General features: G+C 39.1%; 2 protein-coding genes across 6 annotated transcripts in view; one reads left to right on the top strand and one right to left on the bottom strand.

Moving 5' to 3' along the window:
* The window catches only part of LOC121877933 (39S ribosomal protein L14, mitochondrial-like), a 24,377-nt gene extending 20,808 nt beyond the window's left edge, over window positions 1-3,569 (top strand). The window contains exon 3 of the mRNA XM_042383903.1: window positions 3,267-3,569. Within this exon, the coding sequence (XP_042239837.1) occupies window positions 3,267-3,520 (254 nt within the window). The 3' untranslated portion in view covers window positions 3,521-3,569. The remainder of the gene's footprint in view (window positions 1-3,266) is intronic.
* The window catches only part of LOC121877931 (serine-rich adhesin for platelets-like), a 43,183-nt gene continuing 30,790 nt past the window's right edge, over window positions 3,333-15,725 (bottom strand). For 2 of the 5 annotated variants that reach the window (XM_042383894.1, XM_042383895.1), the window contains exons 10-13: window positions 14,990-15,142; window positions 12,272-12,882; window positions 6,177-6,372; window positions 3,333-3,467 (exon numbers count right to left, since the gene is read on the bottom strand). In XM_042383894.1, coding sequence (XP_042239828.1) covers window positions 12,577-12,882; window positions 14,990-15,142 — 459 coding nt within the window. In that variant the 3' untranslated portion in view covers window positions 3,333-3,467; window positions 6,177-6,372; window positions 12,272-12,576. Of the gene's footprint in view, window positions 3,468-6,176; window positions 6,373-10,525; window positions 12,883-14,989; window positions 15,143-15,725 lie in introns of those variants that run through there. The other 3 variants (XM_042383897.1, XM_042383898.1, XM_042383896.1) reach the window with 3 other exon arrangements.

Genomic DNA, 15,725 nt, shown 5'->3' with positions numbered 1-15,725 from the left:
AAAAAAATGGGGAGTCCCTGAACCTGGCTGATGCCAGGTCCGAGGGCCAGGGTTCTCCCCCAAGAGGATCCTGAGTCCTGGAACCACTGGACAAACAAGCATGCTGGTCCAAAAGCCAATCACCTCTAGGAAGAAGCCCCCTGACCCCAGCTCAAAAGGATAAAAAAAAGGCTAACCAAGTTCAGGACCGGCTCTCCTTGTCCTAGGTTTGGCACTTCCTGGATGAGGAATTCCAAGCCCTTAAAAAAAAAGGGAACCTGCGCAGCCTAACGCTGACTTCCGAGACACAGCAAATGCTGCTCCTAGGGTCAGTTACCTCCTCCAGGAAGCTCCTTATCCCAGATACAGAAATGTCCGAATCCTCTAGAACGGACATAATGTTCCGAGAGTAAGGCATTTCCCAGAACAGACTTCTGACCCCCGTTCTAAAGGGGTAGGGGAAAGGGGGCAAATGCAGTTGATGATTCTTCAAATTACATTGGTAAGTGACTATTGTATAGATGACTCATGAAAAGAGACAATACATACAGACATTACACCAATACAGTACAGTATTCTCATAATAAACCATTAAAATCTTGCACTTTTCTTCTACAATTTCATTTCCATTTGTTTATGCTGGACTTGACAATGTCCATTCCAGTTGATAAAGGAGGAGGGCAACGATAAGAAAAAAAAATGGGGAGTCCCTGAACCTGGCTGATGCCAGGTCCGAGGGCCAGGGTTCTCCCCCAAGAGGATCCTGACTCCTGGACATGCTGGTCCAAAAGCCATTTACCTCTTGGAAGAAGCCTCCTGACCCCAGCTCAAAAGGATAAAAAAAAGGCTAACCAAGTTCAGGACCGGCTCTCCTTGTCCTAGGTTTGGCACTTCCTGGATGAGGAATTCCAAGCCCTTAAAAAAAAAGGGAACCTGCGCAGCCTAACGCTGACTTCCGAGACACAGCAAATGCTGCTCCTAGGGTCAGTTACCTCCTCCAGGAAGCTCCTTATCCCAGATACAGAAATGTCCGAATCCTCTAGAACGGAGATATAATGTTCCGAGAGTAAGGCATTTCCCAGAACAGACTTCTGACCCCCGTTCTAAAGGGGTGGGGGAAAGGGGGCAAATGCAGTTGATGCTTCTTCAAATTACATTGGTAAGTGACTATTGTATAGATGACTGATGAAAAGAGACAATACATACAGACATTACACCAATACAGTACAGTATTCTCATAATAAACCATTTAAATCTTGCACTTTTCTTCTACAATTTCATTTCCATTTGTTTTTGCTGGACTTGACAATGTCCATCCCAGTTGATAAAGGAGGAGGGCAACGATAAGAAAAAAAAATGGGGAGTCCCTGAACCTGGCTGATGCCAGGTCCGAGGGCCAGGGTTCTCCCCCAAGAGGATCCTGACTCCTGGACATGCTGGTCCAAAAGCCATTTACCTCTTGGAAGAAGCCTCCTGACCGCAGCTCAAAAGGATAAAAAAAAGGCTAACCAAGTTCAGGACCGGCTCTCCTTGTCCTAGGTTTGGCACTTCCTGGATGAGGAATTCCAAACCCTTAAAAAAAACGGAACCTGCGCAGCCTAACGCTGACTTCCGAGACACAGCAAATGCTGCTCCTGGGGTCAGTTACCTCCTCCAGGAAGCTCCTTATCCCAGATACAGAAATGTCCGAATCCTCTAGAACGGAGATATAATGTTCCGAGAGTAAGGCACTTCCCAGAACAGACTTCTGACCCCCATTCTAAAGGGGTGGGGGAAAGGGAGCAAATGCAGTTGATGCTTCTTCAAATTACATTGGTAAGTGACTATTGTATAGATGACTGATGAAAAGAGACAATACATACAGACATTACACCAATACAGTACAGTATTCTCATAATAAACCATTTAAATCTTGCACTTTTCTTCTACAATTTCATTTCCATTTGTTTTTGCTGGACTTGACAATGTTCATTCCAGTTGATAAAGGAGGAGGGCAACGATAAGAAAAAAAAATGGGGAGTCCCTGAACCTGGCTGATGCCAGGTCCGAGGGCCAGGGTTCTCCCCCAAGAGGATCCTGACTCCTGGACATGCTGGTCCAAAAGCCATTTACCTCTTGGAAGAGGCCTCCTGACCCCAGCTCAAAAGGATTAAAAAAAGGCTAACCAAGTTCAGGACCTGCTCTCCTTGTCCTAGGTTTCGCACTTCCTGGATGAGGAATTCCAAACCCTTAAAAAAAACGGAACCTGCGCAGCCTAACGCTGACTTCCGAGACACAGCAAATGCTGCTCCTAGGGTCAGTTACCTCCTCCAGGAAGCTCCTTATCCCAGATACAGAAATGTCCGAATCCTCTAGAACGAATATAATGTTCCGAGAGTAAGGCATTTCCCAGAACAGACTTCTGACCCCCGCTCTAAAGGGGTAGGGGAAAGGGGTTCAGATGCAGTTGATTCCAGTTGATAGATGAAATGCCCTTCATGTTGGGGTCAGCTGCAGTTGATAGATGAAACTATGGTGGTGTCAGATGACTCTCTATGTGGTTGGCTCTGATAAACCTAACCTAGGATGTGGAAGAAACGAAAGAAATAAATCAAGTGCAGATTAAGTAGTACAAATCATTCCTTCACTCATAAAACTTCAGTCTAGTCTACGGTCATCCCTCACTCTTTTTCTGCTTCAGTACAATAAGTCTTACATTCTAGTCAATTTTTCCTCACTTATATATTACTTCAGCAGTTTTAATTCACATCACCAGCCTTTTCTCTTGTTCATATTTCAGTATTGTCTTTAGTTATACATCCAACAGCTTTCCCTCCTTCACTGTAATACTCATCAATCATATCTCTGGCAGTTTCCCTTATCCATTAACTTAGTAAAATACAGCCATTCCTTTCAATCAACTTTAGTAGTCTGAAGTCATACAACCAGCAATCCCTCACTCTGTACTGTACCAGGGAGCTATCTTTCATTGTAATGATCCACGGAAAAGCAAGAATTTTAATCCCTAAAAAATATTATGCATACAGTACAGCATGCCCTTAAAATTCGTGGGGTTTGGGTCTCAAAACAGCCTCATATTGCCAAACCAGCGAATATCATTTGCTGACGAGTTGAAGGGGGGGGGGGGGAAGGTAAATTTTACTTGTGTGCAAATAAATGTATATTCCTTTCATGTGTTTGCCCTTAGGACAATTACAGTGTTTATAAGCTCAAATCTCAGTCATTAATACTGAAGAGATTTAATACTGTACTGATGCTATTCCTGTTAACAACGTATTCATTTTCAGGTGACAAGGTGCTGGTTGCCATAAAAGGTCAAAAGAAGCAAGCGATACTCACCGGTTGTCATCAGAATCAGAAACCACTGATGCCCAAGTTTGATAGTAATAACATCGTTTTAATTGATGAAAGTGGTTCTCCAATTGGTAGCAGGATACTTGTTCCCATTCCAACAATGCTTCGCCACAAACTTACTGATATGTCACGACCTAAGGGGGCAGATTATACGAAAATCTTATCAATTGCAACAAGGTTTGTGTAAAAGAATGTTTATAAAAAATATATTGTATGAATAAATAAGTTTTCATCAATGAAGCTATTAATTTTCCTATTAAAATGTGTACAGTATTCTTATAGAATACAGCCACATTGTAAATGATTCATAGAATAATGCACTAATGTCCATCTGTTCCATACAAAAAATACAATAAGGATACCAGTTGGCACTTGAGATAAAAGTTGTCTATTTAAAGGGAATAATTACTTAAAGGTTAGCAACAATAATCTCTTAAATCAAACCTCGGAAACCCATAGTTGGCAAGTAATTTGGATTGAAAAAAATAATTTAAATCTTCCAAGCATCATTATGACCATTAATTACCCTGCAGTCGAATCGTGGACCATAGATTCAGAATCAGTTTGTTCAGGAGTACCTATACCAAGATTTTCAACAAAATCTATTTTTTGTCTGAAACGGCCAAAATATTAAGCCATATGCCTTGGTAATTTTCCGACCTAATTATACTTCTCTTGGAAATGGAATTTAAATGTTTAACTAATTCAGTACTTACAGAATAACACCACCAAAATGCCAAGAAACATTAACCCTCTCGGCCTCGCACGACACCATAGCGGCGTTGAACATAAAAGGCAAAAAAACTTACACTCAGCCTCATGACACCAATGTGGCGTCCAGTGGGCTATTTTTTCAAATACAGTTGTACCCCACTTAACGCGGTCAATTGAACCCAGAGGGTCCCGCGTTAAGTGAAAACCGCGTTAAGTGAATAACAGAACATATGGGATTAATTCCAATAGAACCCAGCCCGACCCCCAAACTCCACTTTTTGACGACAAATAACTATGTTGTAGTAAAAATAACATCTTAATTTTATGATGGTACATGCACACAATTAATACTTAAGAGAAATAGAGAAATACAGTCGCCAAGTTAATGTCCATTCAAATAATGGACTCAACTCCCTCCCCCTCTTCTCACACTACACTCACTGGCTCTTCCCTCTGAGAAATTTTTGGGGGAAAACCAGGTATAGTAATAAATAATTCCTCAAACTAAAGTTAGGATAATATAATTGACATTGCTGGATTCCTTGTAAGACCAGGAATATTTTGAATATAAATGTCATATATTTTTCACAAAAGATAACATATTTACTCAGAATAAACTTTACATCTAAAATTTGTATGTCTAATGCAAAATCTATGATGTTTATATTCAAAATGATCAGCAAATTGTAAGAATTCCAGCAATGTAAATTATATTCTGGCCGGATAATTTGTATGAATTTTATGAGCTAAAACAAATATCTTCAGTTAATAAAAAAAAAAAATATTCTTCCACACTATCTGTCAATCAAAGTACCCCACCTTGCCTTCCCCCCCTCTTCCAACCGCGTGGTCAGTCCCAACCCTCCCCCCACCCCCCACCAATCCTCCATTCAAGAGTTTTTAACATTTAGTATTAAATAATACCTCAGATTAAAGTTAGGATAATATAATTGACATTGCTGGATTCCTTGTAAGACCAGGAATATTTTGAATATAAATGTCATATATTTTGGACAAAAGATAACATAATTACCTAGAGAACAATTTTTATCTAAAAATTTATGTTTAATGCAAAATATATGTTGTTTATATTCAAAATGATCACCAAATTATAAGAATTCCAGCAATGTAAATTATATTCTGACCGGGTAATTTGTATGAATTTTATGAGCTAAAACAAATATCTTCAGTTAATAAAAAAAAAAATAATTCTTCACTGGGTAACAGATGGTCGGTCGGTCGGTCCCTCCCTCCCCCCCACCCCCCACCAACCGTCCCAAGGAGATGTGTGGGATAACCACTAAATTTTAATAAATAATACCTCAAACTAAAGTTAGGATAATATAATTGACATTGCTGGATTCCTTGTAAGACCAGGAATATTTTGAATATAAATGTCATATATTTTGGACAAAAGATAACATAATTACCTAGAGAACAATTTTTATCTAAAAATTGTATGTTTAATGCAAAATATATGTTGTTTATATTCAAAATGATCACCAAATTATAAGAATTCCAGCAATGTAAATTATATTCTGGCTGGGTAATTTGTATGAATTTTATGAGCTAAAACAGGCAGTCAGGCAGGGTGGCGGGTGGGGGGTGGTGCGAATCTAAAAATAGCTCTCGAGCCGGACACTCACCGCGTATATGATGATATATGATGAAAAATGCCGCGTTAAGTGAAAGTTCAGCTTTGGCAAGGCACCGCGTATATGCGAAAACGCGTTAAGTGAAAGCGCGTTAAGCGGGGTAATACTGTAGCTCAAAAAGTATTCAGTGAAACTGACTTGAACTTTGGATGCCATTTAACAAACGTTTTCTTTGTGTGGGCCTCTTCACCTTCCCAAGACGGTCTTGGTCACCGTGTGGTTTTGCTCTGGCCATTAGAGAGAGAGAAGGGTGCTCTTCTCGGCCCTTTAAATTATTCCATGAGTTTTTGTCATTATTTTCATTATACCACAATATTCTACACTCTTTGTTCTTTAATTTAGTACAGTATATAATCCATATCAATGAAGACCATAATACACATGTACCTCTTCATGCACATATGGACTCACTATCAAGCATAATGTGGATTCTCAGTGTGAAAAACTAATCAATAAATATACACAGTACAGTACCTTCAGTTAAGTTTTCCTTATCATCTTCAAGAAAGTTTTTATTGTCATCAACGGTCAGCAGTAATGAGCCATACTATCCGGTTGTCATCATTCAGGCATTACAGACGCTCAAATCCAATGTTATTAATTTCACCTAACTGACAACACTGGCTCTCCTCGTGATGCTCGGTGTCTGTTCCAATTCTTCATAGTAAATCTGTGAATGTCACTAAAATTGTTTACCAACTGCCACTAGGTTTGCATAAAAGAAATTGTTTTAAAAATGTTTACTATACTGTACATTTTGTACACAATTTACACATTAAATAAATATTTACATCAATTAGATTTCTGTATTTTCATGCAAACATATTAAGTAAAAATCCAATAAATTAACCATGTACTGTACTATACTGTATTGTGATGCAACTGAATCACAATAAGAACCTTCCACAAAGACCTGGGCATAAAAGACTAAAGTATTATTGCTTAAAATTGATTTCTTTGAATGAACTTCAATCGGTCAAATAATGCATAAAATTAATTTGAAAAATTTAACATGAAAAAAGATCTTATTGTAAACACTTTTCATGATTCACAGCACTACACTTTCTTAAGTTGTGTGCAATAATAATGGAAATTTGATAGACTAAAACTATGTAAATATCATAGGTAGATGATATTCTAACATCCCATTTTCAGTCAAGGCATGCTTGTGTACATTCAATGAACCTAACACATATCTAAGAGATCTAAGAGAAAATACACTCTTCTGGCATGTGAAGACACAATAAGAATTCTCTGCTATCTGGATAACCAGTAAATCATTTACCTGTTGCAGTCTTACACTTCACAATACAGTACAGTGCTAAAATCTAATGCAATCTATTTACTGGCACCTCCCAAGAGATTTCAGACAAAAAGACAAATACTGTACTTGTATCTCACCAAGAAGATAATGATGAATCACAAACCTTATTTTGGAAGCACATTACCCATAAGGTCAAAACACACACTTAAGTTTTCAGATCTTGAAGCTCCATTACACTAAGGTCAATAGCCATCCAACCCACGTGCTGGGAACACACAAACAAACATCAATGACATGTTGGACATTGCGTGTAAGGAGAATGGAATGATCTGTATATATGGTATCCTAGAGTCACTACATACTGAGAGTAGAGACATAGACGGTCCCGTGTTTAAATAGAAAACACAACTACTGGAACGCCATCTTGACTCCACCAAGCCCCTCCATTCACGTTAACCTGTAGACTCGCACAGATCATGTTCCTGATTGGAAGTGGACAGTGTGTGTAATGTGTAATGCCGTGCTGCTGTGCCATCGGATGTACTAATAGATCAGAGAAGGAATTTAAACTGTACAGATTTCCTACAAACCCAGAAAGAAGGAAAATATGTGTAAAGAAAGTCAGTCGTCTGGATTTAATATCTGCTCCATCTTCTTATTTGTCAGTTATGTTTTATGGCTGTCTTGTCATACACTAGGTGAGCAGGTTCATTAGGTGAGACGCTCACTCTTATTTTCCACAGAAATCAGTATGAAATATGATAGATACACGAGGAATAAGGACAGATGAAGAATCCGTGTAGCCTATGAATAGTTGAACGGGCAAATTTTAGTCGCTCATGATGCTTTACTTATTTCACTTGTTTTACATAAGCTGTGTCCTTGTGTTATTCAGCCTTCTAATTGTCATAACACTTTGAGGGTGATCAATTTAAGAACAAGCGAGTAGAGGGCAATGGAATCACAAATGACATTGTAGTACTGACTCTCACCGCAGTGTTTCCAAGCATAGGTAATCTCCCGTTATGCGAAACCGCCTTGGTTCTTCTTCAGAAGAACATATGAAAATTTGTTTAATCTGATCACATACTGTGACATGCAACCAAGTGATAAGACATCGAATGTCTAAGTTTCCATTACAATACAGTAGAACGTCTATTTAAAGCAAATTGATTTAAAGCGAAACCCACAATTAAGGACACCGTATCAATCCAAAGCGAATCTTTCCTATTTTACGCAAGTCAAGTCTGCCGCGTCATATGGAAATACACACTATTTTAAGTTTCGTGCCTAATGTTTCCTGCCAGACGTCTATCTGGGCATGCTACAGGGCTGCCCGCCACCCTCACACATCCTCAGTTCTCACGTTGACGCTCTAGTGAACGGACATACTGTATGACACTATCTCCTCCTACCACGTGCATCAACCATCGCCACTACAGATTTCCAAGAGGTCAGCCACTACATCATTAACAACCCCAAAGACCAAGAAATCAAGGCAAGCAATTACACTGGAGCAGAAAAACAAGGTGCTGGAAGCACTGCAGTGAGGAAATGGTGCTTCTGTGGGGCGCCAAATTGGACTGTCGGAGAGCTCTGTTCGCACTATCAAGCTCAACAAGAAAATTAGAGTAGCCTATGCTTCACCCGATGTTGCCAAGGGTAAACTCCACCCGAAGAGTGCTATGTATGTTGAGATGGAAGAAGCACTTAAGTTATGGGTAGATGACACGAAGCGCCAAAAACTTCCTCTCACTGGCCCCATGTTGCAAAACCAAGAATACGAAATACAGTCTCAGATACTTGAAAAGAAAGGGAAGTCCATCAAAGACAGCAAGTTCACAGCAAGTACATAAAGGCTGGCTGTACAAATTTATCAAAAGGACGGGGCTACAGAATGTGGTACTTTCAGGTGAAGCTGAATCTGCCGTCGCGGAGGCGGTTGAGGATATGAAGAAAATTCTGAAGGATATACCTGTAGTGTTAGAAAATGGTTATTCTCCTTGCCAAGTGTGGAATCATGATGCAACTGGGCAGTATTGGAAAAGAATGCCCAAAAAAACCTATCCAATGAAGGGTGAAGAAAAGGCACCGGGGTTCAAGGTCAGCAAGAACAAGACTGACGATTCTCCTCATGGCCAACGCATCAGGCACCACATGAATGAAGCCACTCATCATCCACCACTCAGCTAGACCTCGCGCCTTGAAAAATTTGCTCATCCCGAAACTTCCTGTAATTTGGCGATCAAACAAGAAGGCGTGGATGACTTCTGATATTTTCGATGAGTGGTACATCAGCCATGCCACCCGATTCATTGAAAATAAAAAAAAAAACTGAACCTTAGCACCAAGGCCTTGGTTTTCATGAACAATGCATCTTGCCTCCCCCCCAAACACCTGTGCAGTGTGAATAAGGACATAAACTTGACCACCTTCCCTCCAAATGTGACTTCACTTATTCAGCCACTAGATCAAGGTGTTATTGCCTTGTCCAAGAGATATTATCTCAAGTTTACCATGAAGCAAATAGCTGAAGCTATAATCAAGGGCAACAATATGACTCAAGCACCAGATCTCTCTGGGTTGAAAATCAGACATGTGAGTCTGGTTGTCATCGATATGATTGTTATTTACTGTAAAGTGTTACATGTAAGTAACCACAGAATTTGTCTTATGAATAAAGAGATAACTGTATAGTGTACAGTACGATAAAGATAAAAGTAAGAACAAATAAGTGTAGGAGTATATTGTATGTGGAAGATGAATGTTTATCTGGGAGCAACTGGCAGAGGGGAAGGGAGGGGGGTGGAGCCCAGGTGGGTAATCCCTCCCCCTTTCTCCCCCAAGATTCCTTTAACACTTTTTTTTTATGCAATTCTACCACATTCTACCACAATTCTCATTTTGTGGATTCGGAAAGGGATTTGCACCAGAGCGAATGCATCCCAGCCAGGGGGAAGAGACGCTACAGCGTTGTTTACATTATGAAGGCGCATCAGCTGGGCCCATTAACAGGTGTGTCCCACGTATTTCTAGCTCTGTTAGGGTGTGTTTGATAGGGTGAGCATACTAAGTGTTATATGAAGAATATGATGAACTCATGGAGGTAGTTTGTAAGCCAGAATAAAGCTAATACTAGCTTTGCTCTACAGACATTCACCCTGGAGTGAGTCGACACCAACAGCCACCTCCCTATGTTATGCTGGTGGGTTGGGTTTATTGTGTACTGCTTAGTTCCTACTACTGTGTGGTACCAATATGTGATTATGACAAGAGTTGATGCTTGTTTTGTAAGTACAGTACAATGTATAATAACTAGTTATGTCTGATCTAGGTCCCAGCCTTTCCTTCCTCGGGTGATTTCTAGAGTAAATAAAGGAGAGAAAACTACAAGTGTGTGTCATATCCCTGCTATGCGAGTTCCCTGCTCTGTTCTTGCCACACACACACTACTACAGGTAAAAGAAATAATTGTCCTAAGGGTAAGCACAAAGGGAATATACTGTACATTTCTTTGTACACAAGTAAAAATGTAATTTGCGGATTTGGCGATTCGTGGCCATTTTGAGAACCTAACCCCTGCGAATTTGGGGGGTCCCCTGTTTAGTATCATTTGGTGCCAGGTTGATAAAATATTATGCTAAAAGAATCAACTTTTCTGAAGAAAAAAAAAGAACCCCACACTGAACACCATGAGTCGTTTCTTTACAAAGATCAAACAGCTGATCAGCTTACCGCAACCTCTGTCTTCAAACACAAACTGAAATCCAATGTGGTCAGAGTTGAGCCACTGGAGGATCTTGCTAAGTTTCAGAAAGACCTGGACTTGAAACTAGCATCCAAGCTAATGGCAATATTAATGCCAACCCATTTTGATAAGATGAAGGTATCTAATGCCACACGGGTTTTGAGTCATGACGTTAGTTCTGGTCTTATATATTTGGTTAACAAAGAGGGAAGGAAGGAGGAGTATCTGACCACAGCTTGGCTGATTGAAATACTGAACCTTTGGTTTGAACTTATGACCAGTCGCCATCCTGCAATGGCATTCAGCAGAATGCACCCTAAAAAATATGAAGAAGCTGTAAACTACTTACAAGGAGTGATTCACATCTTCAAAAGTGTGAAGATTGGAAACCCATACAAACAGGAGTAATTATTTCAACATACAATGTTTTGGACATTGCAGAGGAGCTTCTAGATGCTGATCACAAATTCCTTTTCACATCAAGACTGACTCAGGACTGTCTGAAAAATCTGTTCTCGCTTGTATGCCCGAGGAAACCTGTACCATCTCCCCCTAAATTAAAGTATGCATTGAAAATGATAAGTACAGCTCAGTTCCCGACCCTCCCTGCTCGGGCAGTTATGAAAAAAATGAAGGCGAGTTCCTTGCCGACGTTTTAAATAAGGAAGTGATATTTTCACGGGAGCCGTAAGTTAACAAAATCAACTTTTCTTATGACAACGAACATGGACGTGTCGATGGCAGAGAATGATAGCTTGTACAAGTTGATAGGCTATTGTGTTCACAGTATTAAAAACTCTTGAGATTTCCAGGTTTGAGGGATTCCAGCTAATGGAGATATTACTGTAATCAGAAACAAGAAAACATAAATGTATTAAAAATGAGAGAACCCACTCTAAAGCCAACACCATGCTTTGTTATTGAAATTATAACAAAGCACAGAGTTGACTTGAGGGTAGAACTATGACATTTTTGTTGTTCTTGTTTCCAATTTTTTGTGAGAGAATTTTCCCATACAATACAGGTAAAAGAAATAATTGCCCTAAGAACAAACACAAAAGGAATACATACAGTACATTTCATTGTACACGAGCACAAATGTAACCCCCCCCCTCCCCCCCGGTCAGCAAATGTTATTCGCGGCCATTTTGAGAACCTACTGTAACCCCCAAGAATTTTAAGGGCATGCTATATATTGAATCCTACTGAAATTTAAATATGGTCACATAGCCCATGTTCCTAACTTACATTTTACTAACCATTAAGCACAACAAAATCAGAAAATCAGCTATCATGCCAGGATTCAGACATCACACAACACTATCATAATTAAACCCCCGTCTTCTGATTTTCATCCTGCAACTCAAATCTTGCAACTAAAATCAACAGCACCATCTCCAATCTTCTCCATGTTCTATTTCTATCTATGCACCATTATTAATTTACTAAACATTCTTTTTCTTATGCTAGTTACTTTCTCTCTCCTTGATAATAACATCCAACTGATAGAATATTATATTACCTTATAGGATGCCAAGTACAGTTACCCATACTTACCCCCAAATACCGTGGCTGGGATGTTTTGTGTGATGTGGCAACTGTGTGGAATGCTTATGTAGCATCCTTAGGACCATTTTCAGAGCTTTAATACACAGTTGCCTGTTTCTTTGTTTTGCTGGCCGTCAACTACGGCAGTTATTACGGCCATTTCACAGTTGCCACATTTCATAATACACCAGCCACTGTGCTGTATTGGGTGTCAGTGGAAAGCAACGATAAAATTATTATCTTTTATACCCAGTTGGTCTTTTATCAGTGGTAGGTTCTGAAATACTGGTATCTAAAGTGCTGTTGGCTGATGTTTACAACCTTCCTGCATGAAAATCTTCCCAAGTACCTCCAAACTTGTAACTACTGAAGACTTCATGGAATAATGAATGACAGTTTACAACCCCGTCTAACTTGGAGCAAAGAAGAAAAACACCTGACATTTTTCGATGGAGCGAATATGATTCTTCAGGGGGGGCACACATGCGATGAGATAGCATGACAGGAACAAGGTGCTGTATTCTGTAGGTGGTGTCCTGATTTCCAAAGTGGAATGGTTTATCTTCTTGGAATGCTTCACCCAGGATCATGATAGCATCCACATGAGCTTCCTCCATTACCTGTGGGAGATGAATGATAAAAAATATAGCACCAGAAACATTGGGTAAACCCCCCATCCACACATTTCAGTAAAACCTTGATAAATCGAACTTCAATATACTGTGACGGAATTCGCTTTTATTCGGACACTTGAGATGCTCTGGTCACCAGAAATACTTTAGAAAGAAAGGGGGGGGGAATAAAAAAAATCTCATGAAATGGACAATATTGTACAGTGGTCTAATCAGATTTGCTATAGGCCTACTGAGAACCAAGACATTTGAGTATGTAAGCAGGTTGGGGCTGATCAAGCTTTGCCGCATTCATCAGGTTTATTTATTTATTTATTCAGTAAACCCCCCCCCCCCCCAGTTCATGGATTTTTATTTTGCGCTCCTCTATTTTTTGCGGATGACATCCTGGATGTACCCAAGAATGTCTGTGGGTAGTTTTTAAGTTGCCGGCATTTTCGCGGTTGGGACAGGGAGCCATTCGTTCTAGAGACAGTAATTTCCTCTACTTGTATTGTAAATATGTGTGTGTGTGTGTCGACACACACACAAAACTTATACAAATAAATAATAATTGGAAAATCCCCTCACAAATAGTAAAACATATTCATTAAAAATAAGTCTACCCTCAAGTACGTGCTTTATTAATAAAGTAATAAAGCACAGACTTGAGGGTAGACTCACATTTTTAATGAATTTGTTTGATTACTTGTGAGGAGATTTTCCAATTATTATTTATTTGTATGTGCGTCTACATAAACATACAGTTACAAATATACAATACAGGTAAAAAATAATTGTCCTATGGGCAAACATATAAAGGGAATACACATTTCTTTGTACACAGGTACTGTACAAATGTACCCCCCCTCCCCCCCCGTCCGCAAATGTTATTCACGTATTTGGCGATTCGCTGCTGTTTTGAGCACCTAACCCCGCAAATTTGGGAGCTCCCTGTTTTATATTCTCATATGATTGGCCTCTTATGGTTTATGGTTCATCATGATCAATATAACATCTTCAGTAATAGAGAAAAAATACAATAATATACCTAATTTGGAAAATGACTTGAAACAAAAAAAGGATAAGCTGTATCAGAAGGTTATTTATTCACGATGCGTTCGTGTGAGAGCTTTCTGCAAACCAGCTTACAACAGGGATCACTATAACACACTGTATAGTATTTGATATGAAGATACCTTTCTAAAAATTTTATTTACAACTGATTAATGAATAAACCAGGGTATATGTATATGCATAAAACTGTACACTACAATATTACTTAAGTGATGGTAAATACACAATAGTATTTATTATATGGTGATAAATACACTGCAATAGTATTTATTAAGTGATGAAAAAATAAACAACTGTACTGTACTAATTTACTAAGTGTTAAAGACAGACATTGTGGTAAGCCAATCAGATGTTTGCTCTTTGTAAACAAATGAGTATGAAATGATTTCAGTTCAGTGTAGGATTCTTTTTTCAGGAAAGCTGATTCTTTAAGGATAATATTTTATCAACCTGGCACCAAATTATCCAAAATTATATGAGAATTGTGGTGAAATTGCATAAAAAAGTGTTAAAGGAATCTTGAGGGAGAGAGGGGGAAGGATTACCCACCTGGGCTCCACCCCCCTCCCTTCCCCTCTACCAGCTGCTCCCAGATAAACATTCGTTTTCCACATACAATATACTCCTACACTTATTTGTTCTTATTTTTATCTTTATAGTACTGTACACTATACAGTTTTCTCTGTATTCATATGAGAAATTCTGTGGTTACTTACATATAACACTTTACAGTAGCTAACAATCATCTCGGTGACAACCAGACTTACATGTCTGATTTTCAACCCAGAGAGATCCATTTCATATTTTTTTTATTGTTGCTGTAATATTTTCTAATAACCTTGTTACACACTTAAAAGACCTAAGTTTTTGAATTGCAGTAATAACATAGCATCAACTGATTTTCTTTAAACAGTTCAGATAAACAGTGTTATCTCCAACTGGGGTCTGCCCTAATTAGTCCGATTTATCAAGGTTCTACTGTACATGTATACTCATAGTATTCAACAGAAACAAATAGCTTGTGTATCCCTACTCTTACCTTAGCCTCATACCCTGTGAGGAAACCAAGGTCCTGGGAGTACTTGAGAACTTTATCGCGATCTTTTATGGCTGCACCATGGATTAGATGGATATACTTGTCGACAAAGTCTTTGCTGTATTCCCGACACGCACCAAAGTCCAAAAGCGCCATCTGAGTAAAAATAATTTATATGGTAAGACATACACTATGTATCTAACTCATTAACTTGTAAGATGTAACACCTCACACAAAACATCACTGTCAGCAACAAATATATGCTTGATTTTACCAACACAATTAAACTCTGACAGACTTTTCTCGTTTTTCTTTAGAGTACACTACTGACAGTGACCTATTGCTGGCACTATTAAAAACCAACTAAAACTAATAGTTCTCCAGTTCCCTAAGATTGCTACCATGATAATGAAAAATGTATAATATTGCCTACAGGAGGTCCCCAACTTACAAACGCCCGCCAATACGAGAGGGGTAAATCTTGAAATTTAAAGTATTTTTTACTTTTATGTATTGTATTTTGTCATTGTATTTCTCCTTTTGTCTTAAATTAAGTGATTTTAGATGTACAGGTTGTACCTCTCTAGTCCGGCAACCTTGGGACCTGACCGGTGACGGACCATGGAAATTCACCCTTTTCCAGGATAGATAGTGACTTGCGCTTACGCTTGAAAGCACTAGCACCACTTTCACTGCTTTGTGGTCTCTTTGAAGATATATTGAAGGGTTAAATGTTGTA

The sequence above is a fragment of the Homarus americanus genome, unplaced genomic scaffold, assembly GCF_018991925.1.
Source record: "Homarus americanus isolate GMGI-L3 unplaced genomic scaffold, GMGI_Hamer_2.0 scaffold30620, whole genome shotgun sequence".
NCBI classification, from domain to species: Eukaryota; Metazoa; Arthropoda; class Malacostraca; order Decapoda; family Nephropidae; genus Homarus; species Homarus americanus.
Note: the sequence above shows the minus strand (reverse complement) of the source record. Positions and strands in the feature narration are given on the sequence as shown.